The sequence below is a fragment of the Astatotilapia calliptera genome, chromosome 2, assembly GCF_900246225.1.
Source record: "Astatotilapia calliptera chromosome 2, fAstCal1.2, whole genome shotgun sequence".
Taxonomy (NCBI): Eukaryota; Metazoa; Chordata; class Actinopteri; order Cichliformes; family Cichlidae; genus Astatotilapia; species Astatotilapia calliptera.
Window position 1 is genome coordinate 36,954,064 of NC_039303.1, and position 26,218 is coordinate 36,980,281.

Sequence of the window (26,218 nt, forward strand, 5' to 3'; positions counted from 1 at the left end):
CCCTCTTCTGAATGTAATAAAATCACACTTGCTCCCACCACCAGTAACCACAGGTGTCACCTCATCAACCAACAGCAAAAGCTTGCACTCTCCAGCTTGAAAAAATAATTATAGTTCAGACGTACCCGGTATTTATTTCATTACCTAATCTCCCCACACTAATGTTTTATTTATTTGTTTGTTTTTCAGTCCGTAAAATATCTGCAAATAGCAAAGCAGTCACAGAAATGAAGGCTTAGGCCGGCGTCTTACAACGCTTCCAATGATCATCGTGCAAAAATGCAACGATATCCTGTTACAGTTTACAATAATAAACCCACATTTAGAAGCTGTAACCAGAGAATTGTTAGTGTTTATGTATAAAAAAATGTTCTGTCAATCAACTAATGAAGGGAGGTTTTTGGACCTTGATTATAACAATAAGAATTTGAAAAGCCAAACAGGACTTAGTCTGTGTGGGATCACACGAGAAGTTCGAGTAAACCCCGCAATCATAACAAATGAGAAGTCTATTGATATAATTTGTTTGTCGTGCTCGCAGGCCGATGGCCGTCCCTCCTTTTCCTGTTTGGATTTTCTCTCCAGTTTGTCGCCACACACGCTGATTACAAATTTGCAAATAACACAAAAGCAATAACAGACGTCCACATTGTTCGTCAGTGATTGTAAAGTTTATTTCAGTAGTCCTTCGTGGCAGTAAAGACAACACTTATAAGTTTGCAGTCCCAACATGCAGAACAATCATCGAACAAAAAGACAGAAAGGAAACGAATCATCGAAAAGAAAAGTTAGAAGGTGCGCCTTTTTTGTTTCCGCTTTTGTAAAGTGATCAACACTTGAGGGAGAAGTAAAGTAGTACGGTTAACACTTCGGAGAACAGTTTTTGTTTTCCATTCATGCAGCCCACGACCTTCACAGACAACGACGTGTGTTTTACGTTTTCTGGGAAGAAAAGAAAGAGAAGAAAGCAAAAGTCCAAACCTTCCACAACGACGACAACCACATTCTGCTGTTTGGAAAGTTTCTGACAAGATGACAGCCGATTAAGTTTTCACGCCAAAGACCAGCAGAGAAAAATAATCAGAAACACAAAACACAAATGAGCTTTCCTGTAAAGCAGGAGGTACACTGCGTGGAAAAAAGGTCACAAACGTGTACACTCAAGAGAAATCTACACCGAAACCAGAAAATACCAGATATCCACAACTGGAAAGGTACATCGAGTGCATTGTGCAAACATCTGTCGAAGCGAGCGGTGCGTCAGAAACTCTCACAGTCGAGGTCGAGCGTTTCACCGCGAACACCCGCACGCCGGCAGCCTCGCGTTCCCATACAGGCCATGCATCGGCACACGTTAGTACACCATAGCTATACCTGGAGTCGTGCAGACGGACAACTTGAGCAAGCGTCACTACACACGCGCGCGCACACAAATATACAATAAAAGAAACACACCAGGAGGACTGAGGTGCCAGAAACCTCCCAGTCTTTCATAGAGGACACAGACATGCAGTGCATACACAGAAATTATCCACAGTAGAGGTACACACACACACGCACCCACACACACTCGTACGGCACATGCACATGCAAGCAAAAAACCGACACACACGTATACACACACTCGCACCATCAGAAATCTGATCTCCCATAGGGAGAAGAAAGCAATCACACAGACATTAGTCAATTATAAATAAATCAAGCTGTAACAATATTAATATTAATAATAACAAGACATTTAAGAAAGCTCGGTTTCCTCGTCACGTCTAATCTATCCCGCAGTTCATCCGAGGAAGAAAAAACGAAACGTTACAGACGATTCATTACAAAGCCGGTCGATGCAAAATTCATACGTCTCCAATATAAAAATACAAATCCACAAAATAACTATAGAGACAGAGCAGTTTTGATACTGTCGTGGAGTTTCCTGGCTAATCTCTCTCTCTCTCTCTCCCTTAAGCTAATGGCACTTATGTTAGAGGGATAAAATCTCCATTTGAAGGGAACCACTGCTGCCACTGTAAGCTTCAACGAAAAACCCATCAGAGAGCCTCCTCTTCACCTCTGCAGGAACAAATCTGTAGTTTTCACATTGTAGGAGTGCAATTCTGTGGTGGGGAGACAGTAGGTGTGTGTGCGGCGCACTGGTCTAAGCGATCTGTTTCTTCTAAGAGGGAACAGTTTGACGTAGGCACCGTTGTGATTGTTGAAACGGGAGCGGATGCGTGGAATGCAATTTTAAGTCGAGAGCAATACGTCTGCTGCGAAAACGGTGGACACAGGACTACGGTAGGTTGCAGGAGGCAACTTCTTCAGAAAAAACATAAATAAATGAAGAGGCAAGAACGAGGCACAGTATCTACATGTGTATAAAATGCATTTGAAAAGAAACCGACGGAAAGAAAAGGCATAATAAAATGTAAGGCTTCACACAACAGATGCTTCCTCGAGTGCAAAAACAAAACGAACATGTCCAAACATCTGCTCTGATGTGGTCTGTGTCGCGCTGGACACACACAGGAGTTTAATTACATTTGCTTTAAGCTTTTTTCTCAGATTCACTAGTACTTGGACGATTGTATATACGACTGCTCCTTGGCAATCTTTCACGAGTGCAAAAGCGTCTGAAACCAATCGCTGTCCGGTGTTTGATTTCGATTTACTAAAAGGATTTTTAGGCTTTTGGCTCAAATCAACAGAAAGGAGACAAACGAACAGTGAAGAACTTCAGACCACAGACTGCTAAGAAAGCACAGTGCTCGTATCATGTCTGCGCGACACACAACTACAGCTGACAGTGAACGTGACTTGTTTTGTTCCTTGTTTTTTTCTTTTAAATCCCTTTTTTCCAAAGACGACACAATGTCCCTTTCTTCTGTCTCTTTCCAAACTCCCCTTCCCCTCAGCGCCGGAGGCACACGCACACACCACCGCTTCTCCCCGTTAAGCTTCAAATATCGCCACTGGAAACGGCCGCCGTGGCTCCGAGCAGGCCGGCCGTGAACAAGAAGGCCGACGCCTCACCACGTGTTGGTCCTCTGCTTGGTGGTGTCGTACGCTCTGATGACCTCGGACTGAGACACCACTCCGTTCTCATCTTGAGAGAAGGCGTAGCCATCTGTGAACATAATGAATAAAATTCAAACAAAGGCTGTACAGATCAGTAATTCATTGAATTAAAACATATATATACATAAAAAAAACACACATATGAGACACATGAATCAACAAACAAAATCTAAAGTCTTAAAATTTGGGAAATATGCTTATGGTTGCTTTCTTGCTGAAAATCAGTACAGGCCTCACGTCTGCATCGTTAGCTCGGCTACAACCAATATAGACTTAAAGTGATGTTAGATCCTGATGAAGACGCTGGCTTTTATCAATCTGATAACCAAACAAAAAGAAAATCATCTCTCCTGCCCCGTGGAACATACAAGCACACACACCTAGAAACTACTTGGTGTAACCTGACAACCACAGACTTCAAGGCAAAATGGTTTTTCCCTGACTGGTTGGCAAGTGGTTGCTAGAAGGTATTGGCAGTTGCTAAGGGAAACTGTTTGCAAAGAGATATACAGCCCAAAATGGAAAACTTCCTTGTGTTTGCTTTGATTGCTAACAGTTTGTCCCAGGTCCTGTCAGCTTGTATGGAAGACCCTGCTTTCTCTGCAATCACGTGCCAACTACTCAATCAACTTCCAGCTGGTAATGAAACTTGAAAAAATGCAGATAAAGGTGACCCCTGCAATCTGTTCCAACCTGTGTTTGCCACAGGTTGGAACACTGGTCTCTGTGTGACCAAGGCCCAACGACATGACATCTGACCTGTCTGCCAGGCAAGCTTTGGATCCTGTTTGCAGTCTTTATGCTGAGTTAAGAAGCTTCTGGCTGTAGCCAGCTCCAATTTGAGCTTCTCTCACATTAGAGTCACTGTGGTAAATATCTGTTTAGATTTCTGCAAGGCACGATAAACAGTTTCTAAGTTGTTTCCTACGTTGTGACCAGGAACCTCTGGAAACCTCCAGGGCTGAAAATGAAGTCAGCTGCTGTTCTAAACTCAAAAGCGAATCATTCCTCTTTAAACGGCCCAAATTTATAGCCTGTTAACAGGAAAGTATTCACAGAGCTCCACATTTTGTCACATCATTCCAAAAAAGGATCATTTTCACCTCAAAATTCTACACGCAATCCAAAACGATGCAGTGAAATAAAGTTTGCCCGAAATTCTTGAAATGTTTTTAAGCTAAAAGGCAAAAACGTAACATGTATATAAGCATGCACAGCCTTTGCCATGGCACTCACAGATTACATCAGGTGTATCTTGTTTGCACTGATCATCTCTCAGATGTTTCTACAACTTGACTGAAGACCACCTGTGGTAAATTCAGTTGATTGAACATGATTTGGAAATGCACACGTCTGTCTATAATATATACAATCATAGTGGATAGTCCATATCAGAGCACAAAGCAAGCTATAAAGTCCAAGGAATTGTTTGTACATCCTAAGACAGGATTGCATTGAGGCTGGGACACTTCCTAGAGCTGGCCCCTCGGCCAATGTGAACGAGCAGAAGGGCTTTAGCCAGACCAATGTGGTGCTCCGAAAGAGCTCCAGCATTGCTGTGTGGAGAGAAAAGAACCTTCCACAAGAAAAAAACAGAACTCCACCAACCAGGACTTTGCCAAATGATGGACTCTCAGACCATTAGAAGCAAATTCTCTGGTCTGATGAAACAATGATTGAACTCTATGGCCTGAATGCCAAGCGCCATGTCCGGAGGAAACCTGGCACCGCTCATCACCTAGCCAATACCGTCCTTACAGGGAAGCATGGTGGTGGCAGCATCATGCTGTGAGGACCAGTCAGGATTGAGGGGAAGATCAATACAGCAATGTGCAGAGACGTCCTTGATGATAACCTGCTCCAGAGCACTGTGGACCTGGGACTGGGATGAAGGTTCATCTTTCAACCAGACAAAGACCCTGAGCACAAAGCCAAGACTACAATGTGGCTTTGGGACCCCTCTGTGAATGTCTGAGCATCTCTGGATCTCAAAGAAGTTAATAGAGCTTACAAAGTTCTGCAAAAAAGAATGAATCCATCTAAGGTTGTACCATGTCAAAATGTGGAAGCGCTGTGAATACTTTCAGGATGCACTATATATTTTCCACTTTGACATTACACCGGTGCTGGAGGTGAATCTTTAGAGAACTCACCCATCCAGTGAGGTGAGGGTGAAGCACTCTGCTCGGTCTCCTCACCACTAATTGTCCCTAAACTCAAACTTGACCGTGTTTAACGCACTTCTGACAATTTGCCTTTTCAAAAACCAACATAATGACCAAAATGCCAAAATGAAGGCCTCAGTAGGGGACTAGTGGGTGGCGTCACGGTGGTTACGTCCACTGTGCAGCAGCTGGAAATAGTTTACAGATGAATTAAAAAGCACAATGCCTTGATGGTTGTCAGCAACAGGCACCAAGTGAAGAGACAGATATGAGAGCTGCCACAAGCTTCAAATAAGCACATTTCCCACAACATCAGACTTAAAATTAATCACGTGACAAAAAGGAAACACAGGATGAGAGTTTACATCTCCCCCAAAAGTTTTATCCTCTGCGTAAAAGCAGCACTGTGCTAAACTCTCCTACAGGATCTCCTCTGACCTCTGACCCCTGACTCACCTTCAGGTGTCAAATGACCCGCTCAGTACCTGGAGGCCAGCGGGAAAGTTCAAAGGAACCCGCTGTGACGAGTGCATAGTGGGGTGGGGGAGGAATAACATTTCATCATTTCATCGTTATCTCATTCTACTGAGCTACTGAGGACACACGAAGGCACACGAGGGGCGGGACAGGAAGTACACAACGAAAAGGAAGAAGAGCGGTGTCTATCGGGAAGCTACGGAGGGGCAGGAGGTGTAAACAGGGCGAGGTTTGATTAATGAATTTAAAAAGGTATCACACAACAACGGTCTCATCCCCACCTATGAGACAAACAAAAAACAAACTGATCAGACAAAAGACAGAAAAGAACAAAACACAAACCCACACTTAGAGAGTCACTGCAAATCTGCCACACCAGTTTCTGGTACTTTTTTATTATCATCCGTTTTCTGCCTCTTATCCGGCTTTTCCAATACCTTAAAATTTCAAAATTGTTAATAAATCTTAAGCACCACGTAAACAGGCTTTTTGTGGGTCGGTAAGACGGTGTGATGAATTTTCACCGTCATTACCACCTGATATTTGGATAATTCAGGCATGTGGATTCAGTCTTGAAGCACACGGGCTTCAAGGTCAACGTCAGCTGAGTTTACTTCTATAGATATGTTAATGTTGACTTACTGTTCATGTCCAGCATAAGAGAAACAAATACACTGAACTGAAGCCATGAATCTGTAAATTAATAGCAGACTAACAGCCAATTTTAAATGGCAACTTCACTAATAGCTTTTCAGATGATTGAAAAAAGAAGTGACATTTAATATTATGCGCAGTTCAACTCAACTGGAAAACAAGTTTAATTCAAGACATTGGGAACGTTGGGGCCATTTGCAGGCACGATTACTGATCTGCACCTGGTTACACTACATGTGAAAAGAAGTGGAAAGAGCAGAGTGTTGCTGTGTCCCAATGGATGAAAGAGAAGACACTCTGGAGATGTAGCATGTGTCAGAGGAGGAATTACGAACTGTGATCTGTCCTACCTGACAGAGAACATATTTGGGAGGAAATAAATCTAAGCTAGCTCGAGTAAGGATGAGAAAGAACGAAGCAAAGAAAGAAAAGGTTTGAGGGTAACTTACGGAGCAGGTTCTGCTGCATGGAGTCAGACCGGTACAGACTCACTGTGCTCTTCTTGAAGACGTTCTTCAGGAGCTGGGCTCTCTCTGTCAAACTACACACACACAGAGCAATATTCAGTGTGTTAGCAGCCTGCTGAGCACCACAGGCAGATTTAATGACCCATACATCAAGGCTGTCCAAGCCCCTCCAGAGTGCAGGGACCTGCCAACTGCTATACCTGCTGGTACAAACACCATGTAGGGAAACATTGCTGTGCAGACGCAGAAGAACAAAGCGATTTTGTGAGAGGAATATCTGAAGCAGCAGCTTGGCCAAAAGGCATTCCTGTACAGCTAACAAATGTTTGCAACAACAGATGTCTGCGTGTGCACGCACGTGGCTGCCTACAAGCATTACGTGCAAAAGTTCATTTATATATTTGAGCGGTTTTCACTATACGTTTGCTTCTGTACGCATCCGGACGTGTGTGTGTGTGTCTGCAGCCTGCTGGGTCTGGGATAGCGTCCAGGCAGGAGGATCGCTTTCAGTCAGCCACAGATCTCACACTGATCTGCTCTGTGTTGCTGGCTGCTGCCGGACTCAGGCCCCAGAGAGAGCAGAGCGGACCTGCTTCAGCTGATACAAAATATAATGTATGGCTTTAATATAGCAGGACCGTTGTTCGAAAATGAGACATTCAGTATTTGGGAGGGGGAGAAAAAAAAAACAAAACCAAAAACGAGACAATGACACGATTACTGACATTACAGTCAAACTCCCGCAATTTAGCAGCAATTTGAAGATTTCTTTCCTTCACACAGGAATACTGCTGGCAGCAGAACCGGGGTATTAACAGCATTTTGAGGGATTTGGGAGGACAGAGATGACTCTTCCTCCTGGATAATCTTCAAAATTCTGGGGAATGGTTCACATTTTGTGAAAAGAGCAATAATAGCCGAGGCATTAACTATGTAGTCTCGATAGCGTTGGGAGATATGACAGCCCGAGACAACATAAATTCGTCAGTTTGCCGTTCTGTTAATCTGAGCCATGTGAGTAACACTACAAATCAATAAAGAGTGCTTTAACCCAGGATTTGATTTCATAGGAGTTGCATCGATGTTACAAAGACTACCAATCTGTCATTTATATATGATAGATGAGCTAAAACAAAGGCTGTTATCTGGTTGTTTTATCCACTAATAAAGAAAGACTAATCGCTTATATCAAAACAAAGTTGCAAATTTGATGACAGAACGTTTCATACATATTCCTGCTTGCAATGTTTAATCGCCGGAATGCAAAATTTGCTGCCAATTTTCTTTCATAAATAACACAAGGTATTGTGTTGCACAAAAGCAACAATGCAAAGATCCAGTTGTTGATGATCCAAAGTTCAAAGTATTTTACCTTCTTGAACGCTCTGTACTCACTCAACAAAACAAATAAAGTCATTTTAGGACAGAAATTTTGGTTTTTGGCACTTGAAGGAATTGTTGTTTTCACGTCATATGGTATTGATCGGAGAAGCAACTGACTTTGGCTAGTGCCGGGCATTCATTTGACTTGGTTTTAGGCACTTCTGTGTTATCACTTGCCAAAATCTGACATTGCCAGTGAGAATTACAACCTGACAATTACGAGTGTCATTATTTAGATAATTGATAAATGTTCTCGGATGTCTAATGACTCCAAGACTACAAGGTACAAAGAAAGATATAAAAACAAATCAAAAACAAGTGCTGCTGAGCACTTTATTTATCTCGAGCAAAGACTGTAAATCTTCCTCGCCTACATGTGTGGGTACATGCACAGTAAAGAGAATGATAATGCACAATTTATTCGCTTCACATACAAACACAAACAAACACTTTTCTAGAGAAAAAGATTTTTTTTAAACTATTATAATATTACACAGATTTTATCACCTTTTCTCACTGCTTAAGGTTTTTGTAGGGACATAAATTTTCATCTACTTTTTATTAAACATAAATTTGATCTACTTTCAGACAAAATCCTGCTGTAAAGGCAAGAGTGGAGGAGCGGTAATGTGGTGTAACAGTACCTCTTTCCATGCACTACTGCTCCAGGGTCTTTAGATAGCGCCTCCAGCTCCTGCACCTCATCCACCAGGGTCTTAAAGAACGCCTTCTTCACACTGTAAATGAAACAAAGGTTTGTAAAACCAGAATCATACAGCAGATGTCTGAACACAACTGAACCTCCACAGGCTGATATTTAAAACCAGTTCGACCAATTCAAGCTGGTCGGAGTGAATCAGAAAATATAAAAACCCTGACATTACAAATTGCTCCTGACACCTCGAATCTGCAACAGGCTGATGTCAACCAGACCAGAAATGCAATATTTCGACTTGCAGAATGGAAACGCTAGAAACGTTTGGAAGTCTGGACAAAAACTTGGGCGGGAATTGCTTCAGGAGATATGAGAGATTCTGCAGGAATTTCCTGAACTGGATGTGCATTAGAGCGATGATGAGCGAGGAGAGCGGGGAGAAGACTCACACTTTGTAGGCCACGTCGAAAATCAGCGAGGTGACTGGGATGAAGAACAGGCCCATCCAGAAGACCCCTGAATTGAACATCATGTCCGCCTGCCACACACACACACACACACACACACACACACACACACACACACACACACACACACACACACACACACACACACACACACACACACACACACACACAATAGAAATCAGATCAGATAGAAACACAAGAGCTCCACAACCACTACCATCCTCTACAGCGCCACATATCCAAACACATACATAACAACAGCAGCGGTTTTATTGTGGAAACAGAGAGAAGATGGGTCTAAATAACCGACTCAGTGTGGGTTAATCCTCCATGACTAAATGATACCATGTTTTTGTTTGCATCCCCCTCCACAGGGCGGAGGAAGTACCTGTGATCTATTTAGACAGCGGTATCTCTTTCAAAGGAAAACAGCTCAGATGTGAGCCGTGCTGAGAGCTCCCGTCGGTGCGTCAGCGCAGACACAGAAACGCCTTCTGCGGTGTGTCGACTGCAGCAGCCACTCAATCTAAGTGAGTGTTGATGAAGTGTAATGTATGTAATTATGTGAGTTCAGGTTTAATGTTGGCAGTTTATCACTCCAGAAAACCAAAAGCAGTTAAAGATGTCTTGTTCAGCGGCTTTAAATGGGTTACCGAAAGCTAGTTTATAATGTTTGGCTCATTTCTTATGTTTTCTTGTACAGCTGCACGAACAGTCGTTGTTATTGTAGAATAATTTGCAAATAGTTGTCTTGATTAACTGTTTGGCCTTAATGTCAGACAATTATGTGAAATCCCCATTACATGCAAAAAAAAAAAAAAAGTTCATTGTCTCCAACAGATCATAAATTTTGAGTTGAATAAAAGTTCAGACAGAAATCATTCCCTCCGTTTTCACATAAATCCTTCAAATGATATTTAAACACAGTAAGTTAGAAATGTTCATGTTTGAGTAATGGGGTTACTTTCTGTGTCCAGGGTGCCGGGAAGGCAGTGGGTCGTTCTGGTGGGGGCAACAACCTTTAAGCTATGAGTGTGAGGATGATGTTTGCTTTGGCCCACTGCAGTGAGACTATCTGTCATGTCAAACTGCAAAACTGGCGGTCCTTGCATTGTAATGCGCCGCTTGTTTAAACTGCTAAGGCCCCCTCGACAGTGTCCTTCCTGTAACATGACACAGACATGGCCCTAAGGATGCACAGGCACGCACACACATACACACACATACACACCGATCAGTGTCAGAACTATCAAAGCGCTCAGGTTTGCTCAAATGAGCTAATCTGTTCGCCATTACCTGCAAATTGACTTTGATGTCTGACAAAACACCGGGGGAGAGGAAACCCCAAATGACAGGAAATCAAAAATGTTTTTTCCCCTACAGTTTGAGATGGGACACGGATGAATAGAGCTTTTCTGTGTCACCTGGAGGCTGAAAATGCACAAGATGAGGGAAAATTGCTGTGAAGCACGAGATATTTTCACATCAATTTTGAAATTACGCACCCCGGTGGAAACATTTACTGTTTTTTTGTGTTAAGTCAGTTTAATTATTTTTGTTTTCATCCGCTGTATCGTGCCTTTTGATGGGGGTGTTTAAGCTGTCCTGAGACGTATCAAAGAGTTTAGAAAAATAAACCTTTTAGTCGTTCTCAAACCGAACAATATTTATACTTCTTCGTATTTAAATCTGAGCAATGTAAACACACAAAGGCCTGATGCTTCCAATCTCAAGTTTACCCTAAAATTCAATTATTCTGATGATGACATTTGATATAATAATTTCTACTGCATGCTGAGAAAGCAACATAGCAATGCCAGACGTAAACAAACAGCATTAATCATTCTCAGTTTGTTATTTTTGCACCAAATTTTAAAAATCCAAACAGATCTGACCAGTTGCAAACAACAAATGTTTGCCTTCAGGCATCTGGAAAGGCTCCAATACTACAAGCGGGGCCATCAGAGTTGGTAGATGCTAGCAATGTCTCATTCCAGGGGCCCCCTGGGAGCTGGACAGGGTGAGAGAGGTCCGGGGAGCAGGGCTGTATTTTTAGGACAAACCAATAAACTTGTCTGGCTGGACAGACAGTAGTGTCTGCTGGCATGGAAGGGTGTGTTTTGACAGGCATTGACCCCCTCGTGGCCACACACCCACACACAGACAGACTAGACACACAGAAGCAATCACACACACACATATGTTGACACACACAAAATGCTGAGCAGTGCAAACACTGCTGTTATTTACTTTGAGCCACACTGTGTCAAACTTGGTTTGAGGTATTCAGCCTTATATGATAAATATGCAGTGAATCATATGCTACATGGCACGTTTGCATTTCCTCTGCTCTTTCTTTTTAGGTTATGTCCTTGTGGTCCAGTCATGGTAATAGACAGAGGGCAATCATACAACAGGGTGTCTGCTGAAACAGCACAACAACAATATATTTTGCATGTTTTACCTCTAGTCCATGAAATCTGTTTTGGTTTCAGCAATGGCGCCAGTGTTGGGTTGATAAATTCATGCTACATTTCCTAATAATGGGTTAGAAATTGGTTGGTTGTTGCGATGAGATGGTCATCCTAACTCATCCTTCTCACACTGTCAAAGTGTGGTGCCCACCCCCTAGGGGGGGCGTAGAGCCATTGCAGGGGGGGCGCGGTATGAAGAGGGGAAAAAAGAAACCGCTTGGACACTGCTAGCATGGGGCGCCCACACAAACGCAAAGCAGGAGATGAAGCATCACTGAATATGTTTCCAACCCAACTTCATTCTAAGCCAAAGACTAGAAAATACGGTGAAGCAAATCTGCCCTTTGGCTTCACCTGCACAGTTGCTGAGGTAGGTCTCCCTGCAGGATTGGTTTCCCCTGCATCAGGAGCAGCGCTGGGCTGTTCAAATCACAGACAAACAGGATCCCAGATTCGTGATTTTTACTTTACAAACACTTGTTGTAATGACTAACTGCTCCTGACATGTTGGAGATGTTTGCTCTTTATACAGTAAAGTTGCAGCAGGATACAAATAACATCAGGCTGATCCTGCCACGATTTGTTCCTCCTGTTCAAATCACGGACAAACAGGATCCCACAGCTGTTTATGTTTTTGAACCCATTTTGCACAGAGAGGCATTTTTGAAAAATGTATTGATAACAGTGTTGAATATTATTACACAGGAAAAAACAACTACATGTAAAATAATCACACCATGACGCCTCTGCCTTTGTAAACAGAGGGACAGTAACTGTGTGTAAAACCTGCAGACAGTCAGGTTAACAGTATTTCGTCTCTATCTTTTCTATCTATATTTTCTATATATATATTAAGGGATTATTTTGGACTGTGCGTCATGCAAAACCAGTGTGATGAATAGTAAAAAGCAGTTAAAAATCTGCCCCCACAAAGCTGATCAGGGGCCAGTGAACAAAATCAGAGCTGTGTCTGTTTATCAAGGTGGAATCTGAATGAAGAGGTTCCAGGAAAAAAAGTAATTTGTGATCTGCAAATCTACCTGGTTTAAATAAAAGTTTAAACATACAGAACATCAAAAATGTAACTTTATTGAAAGACGTAAATCCTTTAACTTCAGAAAAAAGCTTCAAGGGAAAACTCAAAAGTATTTTAGGATTGTTTTTCCATCAAGACTTGATCCTTGATCCTAGGCATGAGCAGCCAGGTGCTCATGCCTAAGAAAGCCCATAGTCTCAGCAGCTTGAATTATGCTAATACCTGCCATTGTAATGGTAAATGTGAGCTGAGTTTGTCCACTGCTCCACTATTCACTCCACAGGCCCAAGATATGCTCTGGATTCTGCAAACAAGACTGTGAAAAGGCAACTTCATAACACTTAGCAGCTGCATCCAAGAGATGCTAATATTCAGACAGTGGCAGTTTGAGTACACAGAGCTTCTGTGTTTGACGTTTTCTTTTTGCTTTCAGGTAGGCTGAGAGGAGACGGTTAGACTAATATGCTACATCCTGTCTTCGACTTCAGTCTGCATCTATGTTTTTTCCCTCAACTGGCTTGACCGGACACCAATGTGCATGTCGGCTTCAAGGAGAGAAGGGAAACTGAAGATGAAAGTATATATTTGGCCAAGTGTGGTTTCAACCCTCAGCGGCCTTTCTTGTGCAAATACAAAGTTCAGACTTGTTATGGAAGCATAGCTAGCAATCCGATAACAGAAGAGTATGAAACGCAAAAATCGTCCAACAAAGGCAATAAAACGGCGAACAGGGAGCCTTAGTAAGACAAGACAAGTCCACTACTTCTACATATGTCATCAGCAGAGACACACACCCACCCAAAAAATGCAGAATATGGAAAACAAACAACTTCCTCTGTTGTATTTTTCATCGACTCCATGTTATTTTTGTGTTGCTTAATAAAAACAGCAGGAAAAGCAGAGAAACATATAACTTATGACTTTTATAAACACAAGTCAGCAGTCTCACAGCCAACTCCACATGTGGCATTAATAATAACTCTTTACTCTTACTGTACATTTAATTAGGTAATTACACTAAATGTGTGTTGTGGTGCTTGTCAATCTTAGACAAGAACACTCTTCAGTCTTGGAGGAGGATTATAAGAATTAAGGGACAAAGGCAGCCTCAACGATGTGGAATAATATTTCTAATGTTTCAAAAAAGTTAAATAGTCAGGAAGATATACCAATTATAGGGCAGGTTTTGTGACAATAATTCTAATCCGTGAACAGACTTTGCAGTCAGATCTGATAACCTGCCGTGTTTCTTTGCTCTGTTGTGTGTTTGTTTTGTAAAGAAAAGCTCATTAGGACTTTTATTTCACAGACAAGAGCATTCATCACGGGCAGGACTTTTGGCGCTTGGAGGAAATTTGGCAGTGAACACTCAAATCTTAGATTCCTTTTCAGGTATGCTACAAACAATAATAAACAACTGTAACTGAAAGCTAAATATGACAGATGATGGATTAGCGGTTTCAGACAGGTTTCAGCTTTCGCTGAGGTAGGGTTTTTTCCTCCACCCTATGCTGAAATAAGCAGATATGAGTGATTCCCTGCAAGTTCAAATGCACAAAATACAATGACAGAGTAAAATAAGTTACTGGTACTGTCGTTTATGAAAGCAGTAAGCACTTTTTAAAGCTACTAAAAATAAATAACTGAATTTTTTAGAAAATCCATGTCTGTGTTTTTAATATGACATCCAACCATCCATCCGTCCATTTTCTCCCACTTATCCGATTCACAGCTGTCGAGTCTACCACAGAGACTGCAAACCTATTGCAGAGCTACCACAGAGTAACAGGCAACCACAGGCAAGCATTCACACCTATGGCCAATTTAGAGTCACCAATTTGACCTAAAGTGGATGTGTTTGGTACCCAGAGAGATCCCACACAGACGAGTCTGAAGAAAGTTCCCAATTCAAACCCACGACCTTCTGGCTGGGATGCACGCAGCACGCTGATGCGCATTTTATGGAGCGTAGTTTAGATAAATGACACTGATTCACACTTACTGATAGCTTGAACTCTTGCAGCTCTTCCATTTTCCTCCATTACTGCATTAATATTTTCTGTTTACAAGTTGCTTCACTGCTTCAAAATAGAGCAGATATTTCAGGAGGCGTACTCTGAGGGGGAATAAAGTGGCTAACAGACGACTGAAGACAGGAGCGATGTAGTGGTTTGGTAGAAGAGTTCAACTAACGTTAAACTAAATAAAAGCAGTCCTGAATAAAAATCATTCATAATAGTCACTAAGCTGATCTGTTTCTCTAGAAATTGTTTTCATTCTTGTCCATGTCACACAGGCTGTCACAGAAAGCCCTGTGTATTCCTGGCCTGCTACACATCAACAAACATCTTTGCAAAGCTATTCCTTTTTGAAAAATAAGAGTCTCTGAGCAGAAACTGTGAAGAAGCCGTTGCAGTGTACAATCCATATGCTGATGACAAGCACTCGAGTCTGACTGAGTGATAGATGCTCCGCTGCAGCTTGCAGCAGAAATTGGAAAACAGCAGAGGTGTGAGCAGAGAGCGGGGGACAAAGTGTGCAGGGAGACAGCTGCATTGATAGCACAGGCATGTCAGCAGGCAACAGGTCAGTGCGACAGAGTGTGCATGAGACATCTCCTGAGGTGAGGCTAAGCCGCTTAGTGTGGCAGATTACGCTGCCTGAACAGAATAATCTGACATTTTCTTTTGATATTTGTTTCAGACTTCAGTGAGGTGATCATTTGGGACAAAGCCATTCTCAGGGAGTACCTGTGAAAACCATACGAGCTGTTTCGGGGTGTTTGGACGATTGATCCGGCACCTGCCCGGTCGTACGTCCAAGGAATATTTTGCCTGACTTTGATGAATGGGTTCTTGTGAAGCCGAGTGCTGCTTAACATGTTAAAGGTGGTGAGCTGGGTTGTGTGTGAGAGCCGAGGCAGGAGTGGAAGGGAGTTCTGGTGTCTGTTATGCTGTAGGCCCTCAGGCAGTTTTTCAGCTGGCAGAGATGGGGTGGGGTGAACAAAAGGAGAAGGCAGGAAAAAGCCGAGAGCATAAAAGAAAGTAGATATAAAGGACAGAGAGCGCTTTTTCTTCTTCTTCTTTTTACCTTCAAGTACACATTAGGGAGGCTATGGTGAAATATGTGGGGCTTCATCAGGGTTGTGAATAATCCTACTCTTCAGAGGCTACAAGGTCTTGGAAGTGGCGCCTGTGTCTCTGACTCCTTCTCGAGTTTCAGAGATGTGTCCCTGTTTGATGATATACTGGCATCCCTGAGTTAGGGCTGGGCATAGAGTTACCCACTACCCAGAGGACACCATTACTGTCTTCAGTCAAGTGCTGCAGGGTACGGATGAAAGCAGCAGGCTTCACAGACAGGGGATAGAATTAAGCTAATATACCTACTCCCTGTGTGTGTGTGTGTGTGTGTGTGTGTGTGTGTGTGTGTGTGTGTGTGTGTGTGTGTGTGTGTGTGTATGTACTACTGAGTGAGTAGTACACTGAGCCCAGTGAGGGTATAGCAGTCAGCATTTCTGTACATGTGCACCTACTTATGTTATTTACTGTGTCACGCACAAACACGTACCCAAAACATGTGGAGTTATTGTACGCCAAACATACTGTTGCAGTAGTAAAACCTCTGTCAGATGAGAATACTACATGCAACTAGACGCAACATAGAAATTCTTTCTTCAGTCCAAAGGTTAACAAAGAAAATCTGCCACAGAGATCTTCCTTTCCAAAAGCAAAACCTGCAATCATCTCCCCAACAGAACTGATCAGAGATGAAGGACATCTGACTCAGAATTGTAGCTCCTACAGGGATTGCGTGACATTTTGGGAAAAATCCTCTGCTTTCTGGCAGAATGTTTGAAGAGAAGATTGATACCATTCTTATATCTCTGTGGTATATATGAATGTACACAAGCCGGAGGTTAATCTGGCCAAATATAGAGACTGGAAGCAGGGGCTATCCAAAAATCACCACTTAACATGCTCTATCTCATTTGTTTGATCTGTACAAAAACCAAAGTGTAAAAATAATATTTTACTGCTTTCATATGTGCAGGATTATTGTTCTGTGAGCCAAAATAACATTAAGCACGCACACTCTGTAAAAAAAAGAGACGTGTTTGGATTTTATACCGATTAAACAAACAGGACATATCGTGTTAATCAGTGAGCTTTGTAGGTGCTAGTAGGTGGATCCTGTTACTGGCAAACAAAGCTGCAGCCTGCAACCAGTCTTACTGCTAGACTAAGCCAACTGTCTGCTGGCTGTATTATTATATCTAACAGACGTTACTCATTTTCACCATTTAATTAAATGTCAAACTCTTTCCAAAAATAATAATTTACTGAGCAATAATACATGAAAAAAGACCCAATCCTCAATCTGAGGAACAAAAAATAAGGCTTTTCTCCTCAGGCAGACGCAGCCTGCCGTTTCTGAAGTTCATGGTCATTTACCAAAATATAACTGTGCGCAGATATTTTTCACTTCTATTCAGCTTCACATAAGGCAGTACACTGTAGCTGTTTATTATGAGACAATATGTTCAGAGGATTTTAATCCACTAACTCAGCGTGTCCACATAAAATATACCCGGACTGAGTTTCACAAGCCATTTTCTTCCTTTTATTTCTACATTTCCCTGAACAATCTCAAGCGGTCTGAAATGCCCACAAATAATCAAACAGTGATGAATGTGTTACATTTTACATGTTAGCTGAGGCCTCAGATGCATAAAGTATTCATCTCAAATTGGGCACACAGGACGAATAAAGCTTTGTTTATGTAATAAAACCCCAAGTTTTTCTTACTTGTCAACAAGACTAAAACCCACTTTTGTTTTTAAGGAACAGTTTCACATTAGGTGAATTGTAGAGGGATCTCTACACAGCACCTCTGCAAAGACAACATTTGTTGTAAGATGTTATTTTCCTCTTTTCTTTGAATGGTTTCCTGCAGTGTTATTGTTACGCAATGAAAAGATGCCTCAGTCTCCTGCCCACAATGTACTGGGAAATTTCACCTGTTTAATAGGTTCCCATTAACCACCTGTGGTGACAGTTACAGTAGTTACATTCACACGTAAATACCGGGTCCTGAAAGGAAAAAAGTAAAGAAAATATTTGAATAATTAAAACTTTTCTGGGCCTTGGTGTAGTCCCTCATTTCTTTCTCCGTCTGACAAAAAGCAATTTTACCTCCTCTGTCTTTAAGACAACTTTCTTCCAAGTTGTTGTCCCACATAAACAGAAGGTTTTAACCGCAGGTGTATCTGCTGAAACCACAGCCAGAGCTCTTTGACATCTTTGATATCCAAGAGCAGAGAAACACTGAATGAAACCTGATGGCTAAAGCAGCCTTAAGCCTTTGTCTCATAGTGATGTTCAATACGAGCATCCAACACGAAAGAAAATGAGTGGAAGGATAATAGGACGGATGTGATTGATGTTCAAGGGGTTGAATGATTGTCGGGTACATTTTTAGGCTATCAGTCACCCGTGTCTCTCTTTGCTTAGCTTCTAGACGGCCTCACTGTTTCAGTTTCACCTGTGGATACTCAGAGCTGAGGGAGAAATTTTAACACAAACACAGGGCAAATTGGCCCAATTAAGTCATTAGGCAACACAAGCCAGAGGTCTGACAGTTTACACTCCTCTGGCTCTACTTACAAAGATCTTTTTTAAGGTTTTCCCACCAGCTCCTTTCTACAGAAAATGAATCATAAGGAGCTACAGATGTGTCTATAATAGCTGATTATATCAGCAGTTTCTTTTGGGACTGGGGGAAGCATGTGTACGTGTGCACGCCGGCATGTGTGTTTACCTCGCCTGACATGTCAGGTGCCAGAGGGATGAGGGGCCACAAGGAGGAATAGATAGCGAAAAACACCACCCACAGGCCGATGCTTCCCCAGATGGCGATGTGACTGAACTGTTAGGAGCAACCAGAGGACAGTAAGTATCACAAAAGGTTTTGCGATTTGAGCACTGCTACAATTTACTCGAGCCATTTTAATCACGCTTCCTTGGGCTTAAAACACTGAATGCTCTCCGGTAACTTAAAAGAGGTACCGTACATTTCACTTGGTTTACATTTACAAGCCTAGCGAGAACATACCATAAAGGGATTTCGCGATAAGAAGAGGATGTAAAATTAGTCACAGGTATCAGCGGCCACGTAAAAGTGAAAAGAGATAACAGAAGCATAGCAAAAGAGAAGGAGGACTCAACTTACCATGGTCCAAGACGAGGTTTCCAGGCCGGCTTTAAGACAAACTGTGATGACGACAAACTGCGGAGACACAAACCACATGTTCGTTCAGCAAAGAGGATCATGTGAAGTTCATCCCACATACCTGAATTCGCAATAAGAAAGCATTTTACTGGAAAAAATGAAACTGGAAAAGACCATCAGACAATTGAAGAGAAGAAGACAAGGAAATATAACTGATGTTTATTCGCTGGCATTTAAGAACACTTGGCTCACACACCCGAACTCTGTAACACAGCAGAAACACTGCCAGGGAAGAAGACCGGTGCACTTACCGTGTAAACCATGTTGCCTAAGAGGAGATAGTCCGGAGTTCTTCCATTGCCAAAAACTGTATCTGTGAAGGGAATCAGCAGCAGAGGCTTTTAAGCTGTCCTTCTTCAGCTCTTAGGTTTCACATAGGGTAACACTTTAGGTACATCAATGTGAGTTTTGTCATAAAGTGCTTGGAGTGGAGCAGGGAACTAAAAGTAGAAACCACAGTCAAACGCTGCTTCCATTACTGTCCTTGAGAGAGCCTGGAATGCTAATTTCAAGGCAGTATGTGTATGCAAATCCAGCAGAATTGGTGTCCATTAATCATATTCAAAAACGAAAAGTTCTGGCTACTTTAGTGCTGAAAGAGAGGGTAAAATTATTTTTCTGGCAACATTTTAATTAATTCTGCCATTAAAAAGGAATCCGATGCTTTTCGTATAACTTCCTAAATTAATAAGACTGAAATAAGCTGTGAGTCACACAGACATATTGCTTCATACCGCCCAAGTGGGCCTGGGCTCTGGCTAAAATATCAACAGTGTGCACTGCCAGTAAAGAAAGAGAGGCTCCCTTTCCCTTTACTTCCGGCTGGTCACATGTCTTGTGTGCGCTGAGGCTTTGCTGACAGCCTGTCAGTCACAGTGAGGGGCTTGGCGCCTTTTGTTTGGAGAGCAGGCCCAAGCTTGTGTGGTCCTTAGCTCCAGCCAGCCAAGACTTACCGGCTCAAAGATCCCTATTCTCTCTGCACATACACCCACACACACAGAGACCATCTCAACGTGCCAAACATGCACAATTGACCTTCTATGGATCAATAAAGTTATTTGCACTCACGAAGCTCTCTGTTTGAATAAAAACATCATTTTGGCCGCAGAGAAAGCACCTGATTGGGTCTATGTTATCTATCAAAGCTAAGTAAGTGCCAATAACTGCACGCTAAAGCATTTCAGCAGTCATTAGGGCAAACATGAACATGGGCTTGTTATTGCGTGTCCCTCGGACTGGAGCACACACATGTTTGCAATTCATGACTGGATGGTTGAAAAGAGAACTAATTAAGACAAAATACGTGTCTTTGACTGTCCTCCTTATTTATGCGCCAGGTCCACCGAGAGCCGTGGAGGAGTCTCTGGGAGCTACTTACCATGCTGGAAGGCTTTAAGGGGGAACCAGAAGAGGATGACGGAGTGGAAGAGGCCGTTCAGACAATGGGCCCAGAAGACCTGCAAAAAAGAGGGAAGAGGGATGGAGGGAAAGGATGTATAGGAGGGGGAGGACAGGGGAGGGGGAGGTTGGACAGCAAGAGATTCCAATAAGAGGGTGAGAGGGAGAGAGAGTGGAAAAAAAGCATGAGAAAAGGGTGTTGGGAGCTCCAGCTTTCCAAGTGACCCCTGACCTGGGCCCTTTGTGCCAGCCAGGCGCTAGGCTAAGTGGCGGTTTTGTCGGGGCCTCCATGCTGAATGGCCGCCCCGCTGACAGACACGTTGTATATCCTCTGTGTGTGTTATGGGGGAGAAAGAGGTTGCTGAATGTGTTCATGGGCAGTTAAAGCTAATACAAGTTTGCACATTTTCCCTGTAGTCAAGAATAAATTAAAACAAAACGAATCAGTGGGTGTAAGAAAAATACACATACTCATCTCAACAACACAAACACTGTATAACATTAATGTATGAGCTGCCAGTGTGAGGGTTTCCTCTCATTATATTTCATTAGGCTTCGGCCCTTTCATGTGAGGATTTTAACTGGTGTAGTAATAAATGACAGCAGAGTTTAAAAAAGCAAAAATAAATCTAGAAACACACACAGGGAGACTGACAGGCCTGACAGAGATTAAACTGTTTTCACGGTAATTATTGAGAGCCTGCTGGAAAACCGCAGTCTGCGTGTGCGTCTGTCTACGCAAGCATGTAGACTTGAATCGTTTACATCCATACTGTCTCTCTCTCTCTCTCCAAAGCCGCGGTGCTTCAAATTCACATTATGCGACGCGATGGCCAAACAAAACACTAATGGGTGATGTACCATGAAACAGCCGTGAAAATCCTTTCTGCCAAAAAACACTCCATATTTGTGCCGCCTTTCCCCCGCTGTGCTAACACAGACGCTGCTGTGAATCCTGAGAAAATTTGTCGAGATTAAAGGGCAGATGGAGCAGGGCATTAAAAAATCTAAAGCAAACGGGGGAAAGCATCACGTTTTAGTATCTGGCTTGTTTTAAAAAGGCTCGCTTTTCAACAACTTCAGCAAACCTGTCAGTGAAATATTAAACACTACTTATACAAGATGAATTACACATCCTGGAAACTCACTTTCTGTATGTTGTGGTCTTCAGAACAGCTATTCGCACTATTTTACTGTGTAGGGTTACTTGAGATCATCTGGCTGGAAAATGAATGGGCACAGTGAAGGAACAAGTCCTGCTCTAATCTACGCCACGGGCTTGTTTTTGGTCGCTGTAGCACAACCTCCTCATCTAAAGTCCTTTAGCAGCCACCCCCAATCCTGGATTACCTCACTCTCCCACTGTGTACACAAAACCCAATACACTGAGTGAGGGCCAGCCAAAGCAAACCCCCACTCCTCTATCTCTGTGGTCAAATGTGTATTAAATTATCACCAATGTTACAATCACATGTTTATGCCAATTAGCCTCCCACTGGCAGGCTCAGCTCTCTACCAGCCTCCTCCCCAGCTATCTCAATCCCAAACTCTGTGGGAGTGTAAGCCAGCCCCAGTTTCCGCTCTACCATAATGAATGCTAATGAAATCAATAAATGCTCATAATCATTTGTCACAGTAGGATCCTCCCTTTCGCCCCTCCAGCCACCAGGCTCTTTTCTTTCTTGTTACGCAGCAAGTTGCTGGGGCTGGCGCTCCGAATGAATGCCTCGTCTGTCCTGCAAATATTCGGCCCTTTGTCAGAATCCTAATTGCCAAAAACAAAAATAAGAAAAAGAACCTAAACCACACGAAGGCCAGTAATTAATATCGAGCCAAATATTTCCAGAGTTGCTCCCACGCTTCCTGTTTCAGCTTTGAGGAAAACCGTATGCAAGAGAAGTAATGGTGCTATGTAGGAGGTGATAGCTTCTGGTAAACTGCTGCGATCACCGAGGCCGCACGAAGGGGAACGCGGTTTATTAGGGCGGTTTAGGTGTCTAGAATTTGTAATTAAAAGTGAATGAGCGACACAGCTGAAGCCACGCCTGAAGTTTCTAACACCCTCCGTCTCTCCCTTCTCGCACCTCAACACAAACAGCTTTAATTCACAAAGACAGTATCTGTTGTGTACAAAAGAGCCGGGCGAGCAGAAAGACAGGCTTCGAGGGGCCAAATTCCTGCTGGATTTTCTCGCCTCGCCTCGGGCCAGCTGCAAGGAAAATATCTCGGGAATAGAGTGGACAAGCCAGCAAAAACAACCTGCTGACCTGGCCAAGTCATCATTTATGAGTCTTGGAAAATGTGGCCCAAACAAAAATGGAGGTTCATTTGCTTCTAACTATCAGATGAATATTTTTAATGATTCCTTTTTTTGGCACCAGAAACTTAATGAAGTCTTTGCAAAAAGCTAATTAAAGGGAAATCCATCATACAACAGGATTCACAGAAAATGTCATACGAGTTATGAAGTGGTCATAAATCATTAAAGTATGATTAATAATAAAACAATTGTGAATCATAAAATCTGAAGTGATGTGCAAAGAACACAGGGCGCTTGGTTCACATTTAGTCTATTTGTTTTTCTGTGAAATGACCTATTTTTCCCATTTCATTTAGATAGTCAGCACACATCCACTCACTGCTGTTATGCCAATTTATCAACTGTGACATTACAGCCTTTAAATGTTATATATGTATTTCACACTGCTGGGAAAAGCTTTTTGCTGTATTAAAAATGTGTGACATTAGCAGGGCTACACCTAATGTTCACGATATGTTTTTCTTAATTAAACAAAGGCTAATTGTGTGCAACAGCTGCTCTACAGACACTTACTGATTAATCATATCATGTATATTTACAAAAACACAAGATTCAAAGCTACAACTTTACGAGACGTTTCAATCTTAACGCTGCCTTCTGTCACTTTTAAGTGTGTAGCTAAGAAACAAACTTCTGAAAGGTTATAATTTAATGTGGTAGAAAAATTTACATACTTAGAAGTACAAATTGTGCCAAAGATAAAGCAGGAGGTGTTGTTAGTGCCAGTTCTAACCAGTGTGATCATGGAGTCAGTGACAGATGGATGCGTCTGCCTGCGTCAGCAAGTGTCAGATATTTTAAAACGAATGTGTTATCAAAGCAACTTTATCCTTTACACGTGTTCTTGAAAAAAATAGAAACTACATGCAAGACAAGTACTAAGGTATACTTGTTATACTTGGTAAACAACCTCTTCCTGTGTATTTGTACTCTGATATCATGCAGAGCAGACTGGCGATCCAGCTGTTAGGTGTAATATTAAGATGCTAATATACTAGAGCCTCCTATGGACTAACCAGCTGTTTTTTAATAGTAGGATCAGATGCTACATTTAAATTTTATCTATTTATTTATTATCTGTAACAATTCATCACAAATCAGAACAAATGAGCTAAACGCTCATGTTCATTGGGACGCATTTTAAAATGGCTTTTTTAAAAACAGAAGTGAGTATTTCTCGAACTCGGGATCGGACCATCGTCGTCTGATCCGTGCAGTCTGGTATTGTGTGGCTTAAATGCGATCTGATAGGCTTCTAAGAGAACAAAAAAACACCTCACTTAAACGAATTGCATAATTTTCTGCGACAAATGCCATTACACAGTGACAGCACACTCTCTCTACTCCCTCCTTTTCTGCTGCCATCTCCCAACAGATCTGAGCTTCCATGCCCGTGACCACCATGGCCAATCTGCTTTTAATCCACCTCCATGTGGTGCTAACCAGGTCACCACGCCTGTGAGGAGGGTCCAGGAGTCTCTGGCTCAGCATGGAGAAAGGACGAGACGACTTTATTACCAGTTGAAGGGGGAAGCTAACAGACAGCCCCCGCAACCAGACAGAACAGGTCAAGCCAGGCCAAACCAGGCTACGACCGGATACCCACAAACTGCAGCTGCCAGGTCACTGAGACGTCAACACAACAGATCGCTGTCCCGTTATTAATGTGATTTCATTACTGGGACTTTTAACCTTTTAATTTAGTGGAGAACAAAATTAATTCCCAATCATAAAAGGTACAATAAAAAGGAACATAACATACTTTAGTATAAGTTTGTTGTTGTTGTCACTTAATTTGAGCAGAATTAAAGAAATGGCTGTTACCGACACTGGGCTGTTGAAGCATGTCAGTAAAGCTAACAGTATTAATGACATACTACGTCTATGGAAAATACTGTTACACCCACATACTGTTAGACTTTACATGAAATATATTCACAGAACATGATACTTATACTTAGGACTGCAATGAAGAGCAAACTGAGAAAAATAATTAATCTAAAAGTACTGAAATCTGTTTACGTGTTACAGGAAACATCCACATAGATAACATACATGTGATAAGAGGATCAAATTACCTTGGTATTGAAGCCCATGGCATTCTGGGAGGTTTTGTAGAGCTCTGGGTATTTCAGCATATTCTCTTTCCTGCAGGAGCGCTCAAATATTCCCAGAGTGAGAGGAGGCAAGGCAGTGAAGATCTACAAAAAAAACACACCCGCAGACGTGCACAAACACACAGTGATGAATCTGATATGAAATAATATGATTTTGCTAAAAATATCTCCCTTTAAAGCTGCCACAGTAAATCTGACCTCCAACATCCTGTCAAAGCTCTGTTTCATTTTGTTCTCCACTTGCTCCACTCTTAATTTTACTTCACTGAAGACTGGCTGACCTTATTTTGATTTGTCATGCTTTAAGTCTGTTCATATGCAAAAACCATCTCCAATGAGCATCTGTGGTCTTCTTGACTGAGGAGCAGGCATTTACAGCATCATTTCGTGGTGGTGTTGTAATGTTCTGTATAGCAGCTGCTGAGAGAGGAAGGATGCTATTTGTGTAGCTCAAGTGATTCAGTTGGTGTGAGTTCCCTACAGGCCCATCTGGAGTGGAAGTCTTCAGGCCTCAGTCGGCAGGACCAGTGGGCTACAGGACATGCTCCACTGGCTTCTTTTCTTATTCAGAGCCAGGCTGAGGAAGACCTCCTTTGAGGGGCAGATTCAGCCCACTGCCTCTAACAGACTCCCACTGAGCCAATGGAATTCCCTCAGTTTTTGATAAAGTGAAAGACTGAAGCTTTTTCCCACAACCAAAACAGCGCTGGTTACAAAGTGTGGGAGTGTGGGGCAAAGGGAGGATATTATGAACCAGGGCAAAAGGCAGGGCTCAAATCTCAGTTTGTACCTGCCATAAATGACTTGCGCTTGAGGCCGATTGGGATTGTGGGGAAACTTCACTTCACACTTCTCTCATTCATTTTTGTTGATTGAATCGAGTTCATTTTTATAAACAGTTTAAAGTTACATGTTGACTCATTGTGGTCTTAACAGTATACTCTTAAACCTCAGACTACAGATGCACTTTTTTCCCTCCTGCTTAATTCATGACAGATATGAAATATGAGTTCATTAGGAGTGGTCCTGTTACGGCGCTCTGAGGGACTCCCTACATCAGCGGCCGGCTCTGCTCCAGTCTTCCTATTCTTATTATCGTTGAAACGTAGCTGCTCTTACTAACTATACTCTTTGGGGCAAGCGAAGCTGTTGTTCTTTCGCATTCAGTACATAGTTTAGGGCACACAGGGAATACGGGCTTGACAACGGGTCATAAATAAAGGAGAACTTTTTCAGGATGCTGAT

The 26,218-nt window shown here is 42.4% G+C and overlaps 1 protein-coding gene across 8 annotated transcripts in view; it reads right to left on the bottom strand.

The window, feature by feature from the left end:
• Positions 1 to 656: 656 nt before the first annotated feature.
• The window catches only part of atp8a1 (ATPase phospholipid transporting 8A1), a 108,401-nt gene continuing 82,839 nt past the window's right edge, over positions 657 to 26,218 (bottom strand). For 6 of the 8 annotated variants that reach the window (XM_026146616.1, XM_026146599.1, XM_026146608.1 and 3 more), the window contains 9 exons: positions 24,935 to 25,057; positions 20,517 to 20,595; positions 19,390 to 19,451; positions 19,079 to 19,135; positions 18,668 to 18,775; positions 9,320 to 9,408; positions 8,860 to 8,952; positions 6,815 to 6,906; positions 657 to 3,118 (listed from right to left, as the gene is read on the bottom strand). In XM_026146616.1, coding sequence (XP_026002401.1) covers positions 3,021 to 3,118; positions 6,815 to 6,906; positions 8,860 to 8,952; positions 9,320 to 9,408; positions 18,668 to 18,775; positions 19,079 to 19,135; positions 19,390 to 19,451; positions 20,517 to 20,595; positions 24,935 to 25,057 — 801 coding nt within the window. In that variant the 3' untranslated portion in view covers positions 657 to 3,020. Of the gene's footprint in view, positions 3,119 to 5,690; positions 5,993 to 6,814; positions 6,907 to 8,859; positions 8,953 to 9,319; positions 9,409 to 18,667; positions 18,776 to 19,078; positions 19,136 to 19,389; positions 19,452 to 20,516; positions 20,596 to 24,934; positions 25,058 to 26,218 lie in introns of those variants that run through there. The other 2 variants (XM_026146635.1, XM_026146654.1) reach the window with 2 other exon arrangements.